At 39.2% G+C, this 12980-nt stretch overlaps 1 protein-coding gene across 2 annotated transcripts in view; it reads left to right on the top strand.

The window, feature by feature from the left end:
- The first annotated feature begins 1799 nt into the window (after positions 1-1799).
- The window catches only part of NEDD1 (neural precursor cell expressed, developmentally down-regulated 1), a 48589-nt gene continuing 37408 nt past the window's right edge, over positions 1800-12980 (top strand). The window contains exons 1-4 of one of the 2 annotated variants that reach the window (XM_003783335.1): positions 1800-1880; positions 4008-4151; positions 7622-7716; positions 11850-11966. In XM_003783335.1, the coding sequence (XP_003783383.1) occupies positions 4016-4151; positions 7622-7716; positions 11850-11966 (348 nt within the window). In that variant the 5' untranslated portion in view covers positions 1800-1880; positions 4008-4015. Of the gene's footprint in view, positions 1881-2133; positions 2195-4007; positions 4152-7621; positions 7717-11849; positions 11967-12980 lie in introns of those variants that run through there. The other variant, XM_023509441.1, reaches the window with a different exon arrangement.

Raw genomic sequence — 12980 nt, 5'->3', positions numbered from 1 at the left:
ATACTTCACAAGTTCTTAGAAGGGTGAAATTATAATACATCACACTCATATACACATTATATCTATACACATAACAATAGTGCTTAGCAAGGAGCATGTGTTCAAGAAATATCTATTTTTATATGTAATATCTACCATTATATCATCTAATATATATTACGATATGTATTTTATGTCATATAGTTTTTCAAATAGTTGGTCTCAATTTCCCTGCTGTCTTCAATTGTCAGAGGTTTACTTTTCCTTTCTGTTTTAAGGTTTCCTTTCCTCATTCATACGCATTCTTCCGTCCCTCAGCCCTTTACTTTCTCAATTCCTGACTTCTTTTGTCCCATCCCTGCCAAAATTAAAATTTCATGACCTCAAGAACTACACCTCAGGGTGGGGCCTGTGGCTCAAAGGAGTAAGGTGATAGCCCCATATGCCGGAGGTGGTGGGTTCAAACCCAGCCCCAGCCAAAAACTACAAAAAACAAAAAAAAACAACACTACACCCTGTGCAATTAAGGTAGTTGCTACTTCCTGTTTTTCTCCTTTTGCTGCTTCCCATCAACCTCCCAACTTGGTTAGAATTTCAATTTCTTCTCTGAAAAAAAAATGCTTATTAAAATTTGTCAGTTGGCTCAGCACCTGTAGCTCTGTGAGTAGGGCATTGGCCACATGCAATGAGGCTGGCGCATGGGACCCCCGACAGGTCTGCTAAACGACAATGACAGCGGCAACCAAAAAATAGCCGGGCGTTGTGGCGGGCGCCTATAGTCCCAGCTACTAGGAAGGATTAGGCAAGAGAATTGCTTAAGCCCAAGAGCTGGAGGTTGCTGTGAACTGTGATGCCACAGCACTCTACCTGTGGGCAGGTAGGAGGGCAACATAGCTAAACAGTCTCAAATAAATAAATAAATAAAAATTTTCGATTATTTGCAATATGGATGCAAATATCCAGGGCAAACGTAACGTTCAGAAACACATTTAATGCGTACTTGCGATGAAAGTATAACAACACTGTTTACCTAAGAGCTGCCCTATGTTTATGATAAGTATTCTCAGCAAAATTTGCCAGGAGGGCTCTAAAAGGCCTTGTTGGAAAGTGCATTTGAAAACTCAGCTCAACAACTCCCTTTTCCACCTTGAAACGCATTCCCTTTAGAAGAATTCCCAATCAGATGATGTTTGACGTTCCTGAACCTGCAGCGGGATGCGACAGAAAGGTTATGGGTTTTGAAGTCACTTAGCTCAGACGCTCTTTGGGTTACTTCTTAGCTTGACTGCGTTTCCTGGTTTGTGAATGGTAGGTGGTATTACTGGCTCTCCATGACTTCCTGTTCAGGTAATCCTTTCCTAAATTCACAAGCACATTTCTTTCTTTATTATTATGGGCCTTTGTCCATCTTATAAACCTTTCCTTTGTAGCGCTTGTTAGTTTCCCTTTATATTTAAGTATCCAATTGTTTATTAATATCAGCCTCATCTAGTGGACTGTGAGCTCCAGGAGCATAGGGACCAGGAGCGTTCACTGCACCGGTGTGTCTCCAAGTTAAACCCATCACTGTACACCCAGAGTCTGGCCTAGTGCCTGGCACACAGTAGGCAGTCAGCAAAAGAATGAATGACAAAGAAGCAGATGCTAGAGCCGGAGCTCGGTCGCCAGGGCGTCCCGACGCTGGGATAACGCCCCAGGGGCGACACCGCCCCAGCAGGCGCCTCCGCCCGCGCTCACGCCCTGCTCCGGCCCGCGGACGATCCCCGGATACCAGGCGCGCCTCGCCCGCTGTCGTCACGGGGCGGGACTTCCGGCCGCCCAAGTTTAACAGTCCGGGCGGGAGCCGGAAGCCCAGCGCGGAGCGGGCCGCGCCGGGGCCACTGTTGTGGCGCCGTGGACAGGTGAGGTTCCGGACGCCCGGGGTCGGGGCGTCGCCGTCCGCCGCGTCCCTGCTCCCTCCGGGCCCCCGGCTGCCCTCGGCCACCGCGGGCGGGGCGGAGGTCCCGGGCTTCGCGCTCCGGGCGGTTGCCGGGCAGGGCGGCGGCGCGTTCGGCGCGGAAGTGCCCCGGGAGCGACGGCCGGGTCGGCGGGGTGGGCTGGCGGCGGCCGGGCGCGCTGCTCCGCGAAGTTTGCCTGCTCTGCACAAGTCTGTCTTCCCTTTCGTGAAGCTCAAACTCGCCTCTTGGCAGGCAGTCGAAAGCATATTCATTACGAGGTAACCCCAGTTGAACAGTTCTCCTGCAAGTAAAATGCATTTGGGTGAATGAAAGTTGGAAAACTTATTTCAGCTGAGCGTTGCAGTAGCCCATGCTGCTGGTCCCCACACCGGGCCCTCCAGCCCGTGCCTTGTATCCTGACCTGACTGCTCGCTTTCCATGGGACCCTCTTTAAGGGACTGATGGCAATTAATGCCCCTCCCTACTATGTGGTCAGCTCTCAGATGGTAGGTGGACAGATGGTCCTCTTTCTCGCTCCGCTTTCAAAGAAGAAAACAAACCCTAAGTGACTCGGTCAGTTGTGACACCTGAGTTGGGACAGGTCGTTTGACCCTACATGTTCTGAGCCCAGGCTTAGTAATTGCCCACTGTGCCCCACTGCTCACCTGTCGTGATGCAGTGTTATGGTAGACTGCTTCTAGACTGCTTCTAGACTGCTTCTAGCGGTTGTGTTTACTGGGCTTAGAGATGGCCTTTCGAGCACTTCATTGTTCCTTGAGTTGGGAACCACGAAGGCACTTGTTACACGTGTTTAAGACACCAAATCATACATTGTATGTCTTTGTTTCGGTAGGCAACTTTAATGCTTTTAGTAGCACTGTATTTATCACATGAATGGAGCATAATGAAGCACACGAGTGAATATTCTAGTTAACAAAAGTTTTAATTTTTTTACACACATTGCATTTTTTTTGTTACTTGAGAATGAACGTTTTCTGTAATTTATTATATCTTTAGCTTGTCCTCCAAAAAACAGTGTATACTGGAGTGTGATGTTTTGTTGATGACTTGGGGACCTGTCTTCCCTAAGAGGAGGAAGGTGTGGCTGGGGACATTGCTATACCCTTTCCCTTCCCCTTTCTCCTGTGTATTTTGGGGATTTTTTTTTTTCTTCTGTCATCCATTACTACTTGCTTCTATTCACGTATTTGTCTAGAGCAGCTTACTTTGGCACCTGTCTTCTAGACCGCCTCGGTTTGCCAAATCACCTTGCTAGGATTATGGTTTTTGAACTGTCTACCATGAATAAATAACATGAGTGAGGGCATTATAGACTAAGTATTGATATAGGGACTTATCCTTTGGCTATATTACTAATTTTGGATCTGGATTCTGACCTGTAGAATGCTAGTGTATCACATGTGTTTTTAAAGTTACTTATAAACAGTTATTTTTTAAGTACCTACTGTGTGCCAGGAAAGTTCCAAAACTTTGGTATGGGGAAGCATACCAAAGTTTTATTATGAGAAAATAATAGGAATTTTGGGTAGTAGGAAGTGAAAAATTCCATGAAAAAATGAAATCAGGTATTGGCATATAGGGTAACTGGTGAGGGGCTGATTTAGCCAGGGTGGTCAGTGAAGGCCTTTTGGAGAATGATAATGAGATGACCATGGGAAATCTGGGGTGGGGAGGAGCATTCCAAGCAGGAGGGCTGCAAATGAAAAGATCCCAAAGTGATATGACCTGCCTTGTTGCATGAAATAGAAAGAAGGCTGATGTGTCCAGCAACTGGTGTCTCCCCACACCCTCCAAAAAGGGGAGGAGAATTACACAGGAGCCAGGTCATGTAGGGCAGCTAAGGAGGTTGGATTTCATTATAATTGCTGTGGGGAGTTGAAAGGGTCAATTAAGAGAATGTGATGTGATGTATGTTTTAGGATGTAATCACATCAACTACTATGTTGCCAGGATGCTGTTTGCAACAAAAGTGGATGAGTAGAATCACTTTTTTTAGATAGATGATTCATTTTAACTTTTTTTTTTGGCCTATCCTTGTTTTTAAAATATATTATTTTAAACTCTTCGTAGGTGCAGTCATGCAGGAAAACCTCAGATTTGCTTCATCAGGAGATGATATTAAAATATGGGATGCTTCATCTATGACGTTGTTGGATAAATTCAACCCACATACCTCAACACATGGAGTCAGCTCAATCTGTTGGAGCAGCAATAGTATCCTTTCATAAAAATTTTAACTAACCACTTTTTATTAGGAAGCAACCAGTAGCAGCTGGTGTCACTGTAACTTTTTTCATAATGAGAAATATGTTTTGCATTGTTACCAAAGATGGACAAAATGAAATAGTATATAAAACAATGTATCATGTGAATGTGCTCTGATTTTCTCTGTTGCTTCTGTTAAAAGAAGTTAATGGCAACCAACTTCATTCAGAAACATTCCTATTTAAAAAAGATGTATATTAGATTTATATCTTAGAATTAGTTATGTTATTAAGTTGGTTATTAAGCCAAAAGGAATAAGGTAGGTGGAAATAATCCTGAAAGATTTTGTAATGGGTTTTTGCTTCTACATTAGGATATTTGTGGATCTGATTTGGAAATTAAAGACAGAACTCAAAGTTAGGAGCAAGATGGGGAAGAGATAAAAAATTGTCCAGCGTCCCCATCTCACTGATAAATTTTCTGTATTTCTTTTCCTTTCTATGCATGATGAAAATAGCATTTCCTAAACGGACATAGTAAAGTTGTCTAGGTTGACTTTTCCTAAGCTTTATATGTTAATGGTGGACATCCTCCCTGTCTTGATGAGTTCCTGTCAAATAAATGAGCGAGTGACACCTGTAAACTAGAGTGTCTGAACCCCAGCTGACATTTAGGGACAGATTATTTGTTGTGGTGGCTTTTCTTGTGCATTGGAAGATGCTGAGAAGCTGTCCTGGCCTCTGCTCATTAGATGCTAGTTGTTTTCAGTTGGGATAACTGAAAATGTCTCCAGAATTGCCAGAATCACCCCCTGTTGAGACCCACTGGTATAAATAAAACGCTCTTATCACCTTTTCTATGAAGATGTCCTATATAATTTGTATGTTGGAAACTGTTCTTTTGTGAGACGTCTGCATTATTTCTTAAACAACAAGTGAAGTTTTAACATCTGTTTGATTTTATCAGTACCAAAATATTGATATTCTATGTCCTGATGAAAGGAAAAATATCAAAGTTTTTAAATATGACTGATGTGTGTGAACAAGAATACCAGAAGACGTTTTTATGCCAACCTAATTATTCTTGCAAGTACCTAACAAAAGTGAATTTTCTTACTGAATTAAATTTACGTCTTTATCATTACTTATGTTGTATTAAAGTAATAAAATAAATTATTTTGGTGCTGTATTAATCAAACTCCTGGTGAAATGACATTTTTGAAGGACTCTTTAGATCAGTGGTTCTCAACCTTCCTAATGCCGCAGCCCTTTAATACAGTTCCTGTGGGTTGTGACCCACAGGTTGAGAACTGCTGTTCTAGATGTACAGTAGGGAAAATGTTTTAAAGAGAGTAACAAACGTATGAAGTGCTCTCTACTTTTAGATTTTCATTCTGTTTAGAGTTTAACTTTTCCTGTTACTGTATAAGAGAAAAACAGCAATTCTTTTTTATTTTTTTTTTGCAGTTTTTGGCAGGGACCGAGTTTGAACCCACTACCTCTGGTATATGGGGCCCATGCCCTACTCCTTTGAGCCACAGGCACTACCTGAAAAGTAGCAATTCTTAATTAGAGGAATTGTTCATTGGTTTATTTTTGTTCCAGGGAGTTTTACCAGAAGTTAGAATTTATAATGTATTACTTAGTAGTCTATCAACAAAACTGACATGGCTGACTGGGCATGGTGGCTCACGCCTATAATTCTAGCATTCTGGGAGGCTGAGGCAGGTAGATCGTCTGAGCCTAGGAGTTCGAGACCAGCCTGAGCAGGAGTGAGACCCTGTCTCTAAAAAATAGCCAGACGTTGTGGCAGGTGCCTATATTTCCAAATACTTGGAAGGCTGAGGCAGGTAGATTGCCTGAGCCTAGGAGTTTGAGACCAGCCTGAGCAGGAGTGAGACCCTGTTTCTAAAAAATAGCCAGGCATCGTGGCAGGTGCCTATATTTCCAAATACTTGGAAGGCTGAGGCAAGAGAATCACTTGAGCCCAAGAGTTTAAGGTTGCTGTGAGCTATGATGTCAGGTCACTCTACCCAGGCAACAAAGTGAGACTCTTGTCTTAAAACAAAACAAAACACAAAAAACTGATGTGGCTATGAAAACGTGGTGTATGACTTTTGGAAACTGGTCTTATTTCTGTACAGTTTTCTTGTAAAAGTAGATGTGCACTGAAAGCCTTCATCAAATCGTTTGATTCCTTCCATGGAGATGAAAATCTGAAGAATAAAAAGTTCTTGGACTCAGCAGCTTAGAGTCCTTGATGCACAGATTTCAAGGATGTGGTTAATGAGCGGTGCCGGGGAGGTCAGCTTTCCTTCTTTCTTTTTTCTTTTGTTTTTGGTCCGTTAGGTTATATTCCTCACTTTCTCGTGACTTCTAAAACTATAAGAGAAATTTAAAAAGTAACTAGATTATCCATTCATCATGTCTTCAGTCCTTTTCTATATTCTAAGGAGAACGGTAGTGGAAGAGGTGAAGGAAAGAGAAGTGATTTATTTGTCTCAGTGTTGTAACGTCTAGGTAGAAATGCTTTTGTTTGAGTCATGTATCATGATACAGTTTTAATTCATTTTCTGTTCACAGAATATCTGAATGTTATGCAAACCATCCCAAAGTAATGCAGTTAGGATTCTGAGTGTAACATTTACCTTTCTCCCTTGCGTTTGTTCACAAACTTGGCTTGCTGAAAGGCATAGGTTTAAACCTCTGATATTTTAATTTCACAGTCAGTCTCTTGGTTATATTATTGTACCCAGTGACTTTAGTTTTAAAATACACTGCTCTGTGTCTACTGATTGTTTCACTTAACAATTTCTGTAAAATAATGAAAATGTAATTTTTAATTAATATTAATTCAAATTACTTTAAAAATAAAGTTAAAACAAAACTCTTCTATAACATGAACAGTTGCTACTTAACCACACTTACATATTTGCTATAGTTACCGTAATATTCATTCTTAATACGTTTAAGATTAAATCATTCTATCACAGACATTCTAGTCCTGAATACATATTAACCTTTCTTTTTCTTTCAGTGGAACGATGAAAGACTAGTGTGGATATTTGCTTCCTATCTTAAATTGGTACCAAGTGCTGGGTTAACAAGTAACTATCTTGAACAGTTTGCACAGATTTAAAGGCTGACTGATAGTTGCTGATGCTGCTTTTATCATGAGCTCATTCTTAAAGGATAAAATTAGACCTTCTGGTCTACTCTTTAAAAATGGAGTAGTATTTCACATGGTTAAATAGCTTTCAAGTGATAGCACAGCCAGAAAGGACAGTTCTTCCCTGTAGTAGTAACAAGAAGAATTGGTCTTAGTAATTAGTAACCTGAGCCATTTTTAAAACCTCGTGTAAGCTGTATTCATTGCTTGTCTTCTTAGTGTGTTTGCTGTTAGAACTGTGGTTCTTACAATGACAGTCTAATGCTGTGGATGCTCACGGATGCTTTGATGTTCCCTAACTCTTCGTTTAGATAACTTTCTAGTGACAGCATCTTCTAGTGGCGACAAAATAGTTGTTTCCAGTTGCAAAAGTAAACCTTTTCCACTTTTAGAGCTTGCTGAAGGGGTAAGTGATTTAGAGAAATAAAATCTTGGGTTTGCTTGAGTGGTAATTCTTGTTTATTATGTTGGCAACTAAATATAAAGGTGTTTGAAAGTGTTGTTAAAATAATACAGTAATACTTAAAGGTAAGGTATGTGTGTTTATTGAAGCATCTTTAGGTGAAACAATATTGGACCCTAGAGGAACAGTTGAAGATTGAGATTTTAGTCACTAGGTGCTTATTTTCCCTCTGTGGGAGGTCCCTGCTGCTGCCTGTTTTAGGGCTGTGCCCACCCAGGTCGCTCAACTGACCTGATCCTATGGAACCCTAATGGCACACGTTACCTTACTGACCTCAGGCTTAAATCCTCCCTAAAAGACCCACGTCTGTGGCAGCCCTCTGCTTCAGATTGTCCACTTCTTCCTGAGGGACCTGCCTGAACCTCCCAGGCCCTCTTTGGACAGGATGGCTTTGTCAAATGAGCTTTGTTCCCAGGGGTTTAAATGAAGCTCTCGTTGCCTACTGTTCTCTTATCCTTTTGTTTTTATAAATTAATCCTGCTAATTGAGGGATTAATTCCAGTTGTAGTTCTTGAGTTACAGTAGCACCTACCCCTTCAAAGCTATTGCTTTTTAAAATAGGATAAGGGCTAAGTAAAAACATTAATAATGGATGGGGTTTTCTTTTTTTTTTTTTTAGTGTCAAAGTTTTTATCACAGATTCTAAATTATTATGAATTGTCATAATTTTAACTCTGTTAAAAGAAAACAGGACAATAAACTATAAGCTCAGCTAATTTAAACAGGGCTCATGTTGTTTATCAATCTTTTCCTAAAGGTGTCCAGTGGGACTGACTTGAATCTCAGCTCCCCCAGGTGGAGGCTGGGGCAGTGAGAACATCTGCTGAGGGTAAAAATGCAGTTGAGGCCCCTCGAACTGAGTTCAGTAACGTTGAAGCAGAGGACATCCCTGGCTGATAAAAGGCAGATTGAACTCTTGAACAGCAGGCAAAGCATCATAGTCACTTCAGGTCTTGGATCCTGTCGTAGATGGTTAACAGTCATTTGCTGAATTTAATGTCGATACCAACACAGTTCTGATTTCCATCTCCACCACTGTATGTGCTGCCTGTGTACATGATACCTTGGAATCAGCAAATCAGTGTTTGGGGCCTTTTCTTTTTTAAGTATTAAAAAGATATTGATTGAACTCCATAAATGCATCAGTGTACCAAGTTATGATTTAATAAAAAATAATAATTAAAAAAAACAATAAAATGTCAGCAAATGAAATGTTAAGATAGTTACATTTTTAGGACACACTAGAATGGACAGAAAAAAAAAGACTTAAATTTTTTTATTATGTTGCTTGTGACAATATTTATTCCCAGGAAATTAATTTGTAAAATGGTCATGGATATCAATTTAAAAAAAAAACAAAAACCAAAACAGTATTTCAAAAGCAAAGCAACAAAGAAAAGGAAAAAAAATAAAAATAAAAAGACATTGACAGGTGTGACAGAATTCCAAGGGTTTTGTGAATGTTCCCAGTTAGCTGCTAGACTTCTTAGGCCTCATTCGTACAGTTAAGTACTCATGCAGGTGGTTAAATGTGAGATCATTTTGGTTCTGATACTGAATTTACATTAATTCGCTTATTAAAATATTTTGTAAGCATTGGTTCTTTTGCTTTTCTTAATAATTTTTTGAACATACTGTTTTGATGACCTCTTCTCTGTAGTCCTTTCAAGACCTGTTACTCCTGTGCTCCTTGAGGTATTAGAGCTTTTCCACTGGGAAAATAAAATTTATTCCTACTTATTTTAAAATAATTACTTTAACAGTGGAACTTTAGGGTCATGTTTATTTTTTTGATCTTTTATTTTACCTCTTTAAGGAGACTGGTGTTAAAAGTATTATTATGGATATAATATGCTATTAAATAACCTAGAAATTTAACCAGCTATTGTTCTAAGATTTAAAAAGTCGTACCTCTTGTGTTGTGTCTTGGGGGTACAGAGTTCTTGTCATAACTGCATAGCTTCCATTAATGCTTTAAATTCATTAGCTACATTAATAATATATTAACATAAACAAAAGATCTTCTATCTACAGCTGTAAGTACAGGTTTTGTTCTGATTCCTTAATAATAATTGTAGGTCATTGTAACACTTAGAATCCCAATATAGTGATCTTTGAGGGTCACCATCCTTATCTGTTTTCTTGAGAGGTCATTTTGATTGTTCTTAGCAAAATGTCCTGAGTTGCAGGGATAACCAGATTCTAATAAACCAAAGTCAATTCCTAGAATGGTATCTGCAAAAGAATTGTGGCAACTATACTGAAACATTGATGTAATGTGCATCCTGCTATTTTTATACATGCTAGTTGATACTCTTGGTCCAAATTTCAGAACTAGAAGAAGCCTTTGGGGGTGGGGGTTGGTAGTCAGCAGGGACTAGCCACACCCCTTTAAGAACTCTCTTGGGCAGAGTATGTTTTTGAGATGTGTGGTAACAACAGTAGATCTAGTCCTCACCTTTCATGTCTCAGATGGAGAAACAGAAGCTCAGAATGGTGAGATGACTTGCTGAAGCCTAAATCTACAAGGCTTGCCTTTTAACTTTTAACTGAGTCATATAATACCTCCTTTGGACTTCATTTCAGTGATTCCCCCCAACCCCCATGGCATTAAACTAGAGACAAGAACAATTACTGTAACTTTGTAGTGCAACTGTAGGTAAATGGAAAGAATGTGCCATGTTACGTTCTGTGTAGCTTAGTTAGTGATGGCACCACCACATAGGTGACATTCATAGATAACCTCTGTATCTTTAGCCATTTATTTTATAACTATTTATTGAATATGGATATAGTCTTTAATGAAACTGACATTCTGTTGGAGACAGGCAATAAACTAGTAAACAAATATTCAAATAAGTTGATAAGTTGTTATAGAAAGGACTAAAATTAGATATTGCGATAGCAAGTTACCTTATGTGGTCAAGGGAGTCTCCTGAAGAGATGGCATTCAAGTCGTTATATGTTGATCAGGAAAAGCCATCCAGTTAGGGTTCAGAGAACTGAGCTTTCCAGGGAAGGAGAACAGCTATGGAGAAGCCATGAGGCAAACACGTGGTAGTATGTTTAAGGAATAGGTCAGTGTGGCTTTGGGGTTAGTGGATGAGAAAGAAGATGGTAAGACTAAGGCCCAGAGGAGTAGGGCTCGGAAAGCCAGGTTGATGGGTTTGGAGTTGATTGTAGATGTAGTTGGAAGCCATTGAAGATGTTTAAACAAGGGAGAGACACAATCTGATTTATATTTTTTGAGTTGACCCTACTTATGGAGGATGCGACGTATGAAAGCAGAGGTGGAAATGAAACAGGGGAATGGAATAGGAGGCTGCTGCCATAGTTGGGTTAGTACTGGTAGTAGCTATAGATAAAGAGGGGCCCATGTGGGAGTTATTTTAGGGTTGGCATTTATGGAACTTACTGATAGATTGGAGGGGAGGGAGAACAAGGAATCAAGCACTATCTGGATTTTTATCTTGAGAGACTGGATGGATGGTGTCTTTACAGAGATGAGGAAGAATGTGAGTCAGGTTTTTTTGATAATATGTTTGAGACATAATTTAGGGAAATTTTGGGGAGATTTAGGGCAAGTATCTTGACCTCTTTAAAGAACATTCCCCGTCTGTAAAATGAGGAGTCTATACTAGAAATTCTTTAACTACCCCTCTATCTTTAGCATTTTCTGGGCTAACAGAGATGTTAAAGAATTTGTTCTGTGTCAGACAACGAATTGATTTTAATTTAAGATACTCAGTGGAAGTACAAGAGAAGGTTTTATCAAGAGGAGGTATGAAGGGCTAGCAGCCCGTGATGGGAGACCAAGACCCCCAGGTGTTTTCTAAGCTTCCTCTGTTGTCACCGTTCTGTGCAAGAGAACAGAATGTGTTTGATTTCCTTGAAGCTTTTTTGATCTGCTTATAAACTGTTGGATTCGTATGAAAGATGATGATGAAAGGTGACTCTTTAGTACAAATATTAGCATGGTTTATTCTACAAATAACTTGTCATATGCTCTCCAAATGTTGGATGGGACCTGGGTTGGCTCTGTTAAATTAAAGTAACTTTTTTTTTTTTTTTAATAGCAAAAGCAGACATGTGTCAGTTTAAATTCTACATCCATGTATTTGGTAAGCGGAGGCCTTAATAACACTGTTAATATTTGGGATTTGAAAGCAAAAAGAGTTCATCGATCTCTTAAGGTAAGCAATTTGGTTTTTATTTTGATCGTTACCAAAATACGGGAATCTTACAATGTGTTTAGAGTAGTAACCAAACTTTTAATTTTGAGCTTTTACGATAAAAATAAACTGCTTCAGAATTGGAGTGAGATTTGTCAGGGAAAATAAAGATGCTATTTAACCAAAAACTCCTTTTTGTCTTTTTTCTTCCATGTATGTCATTAATGCATTATTAGTGTTTAAAACTTTCTCTTTATTTTTTTACTTAGTTCTGGTCTTGCTTTCATGAACGAGTTCCTTTATTTTTTTTTCCTGAATGATGGTTTGCCATCATCAGGGATTTTTTAAGGCTCTCTGGGAAGGAGGATACTGGTTTTAGGGTGATGGTATTTAGCATAGCAAGCAGAGTTGGGGATTTGGCTTCTTAGTTCTGTGGTATATTTGGCTGCTGTTGTTTTGTATTATTTCCGTGTGTGTTTTTAACTTGGTAACATAATATCTTGTAAGATGATTTACTGTTTACAATTTCTTTAAATAGTTAGCTTTTTGCAGTTTCAGAATGTAAAAATATTCATTATAAGAAAGTCTCTGGTTATGATTTTTTTTTTTGAATTCTATTTTTTGTTATTGGGTCTTTGTACTACTTAGAAGTTGATCTTTAACATTATTTTTAATTTTTGTCTTAATAATGGAAAATGTAAACATCTGTATGTATTCATACAGAGAAAGACCTTCCTTTAGCCCGTCAGCTGTGTCGTTTACTGACATCAACAGTGATCAACTCATGTTCAATGTGGTTTTATCGATGCCCTTACATACTCTCTGACCTCCCACTTCAGGATTATTTTGTAGCAAATGCCAGACATCACTGTCATTTTGGTATATGTCTTAATGTCATTGAGTTAATTTTTACTAGAGAAATGGTATATAGAAGAATTATTTTCTCCCAGGTAAGTTAAAATATGATCCTATAATTGCTGTTTAAGTATTACCTTTAGAAGTTCATTATTTTAGGTTTAGCTAAGCTTTCAAGAG

This window comes from Otolemur garnettii, unplaced genomic scaffold, assembly GCF_000181295.1.
Source record: "Otolemur garnettii isolate 467f Iridium unplaced genomic scaffold, OtoGar3 scaffold00007, whole genome shotgun sequence".
NCBI lineage: Eukaryota > Metazoa > Chordata > Mammalia > Primates > Galagidae > Otolemur > Otolemur garnettii.
The sequence above is the reverse complement of the archived record's forward strand: the minus strand, read 5'-3'. Positions and strand labels throughout refer to the sequence as shown.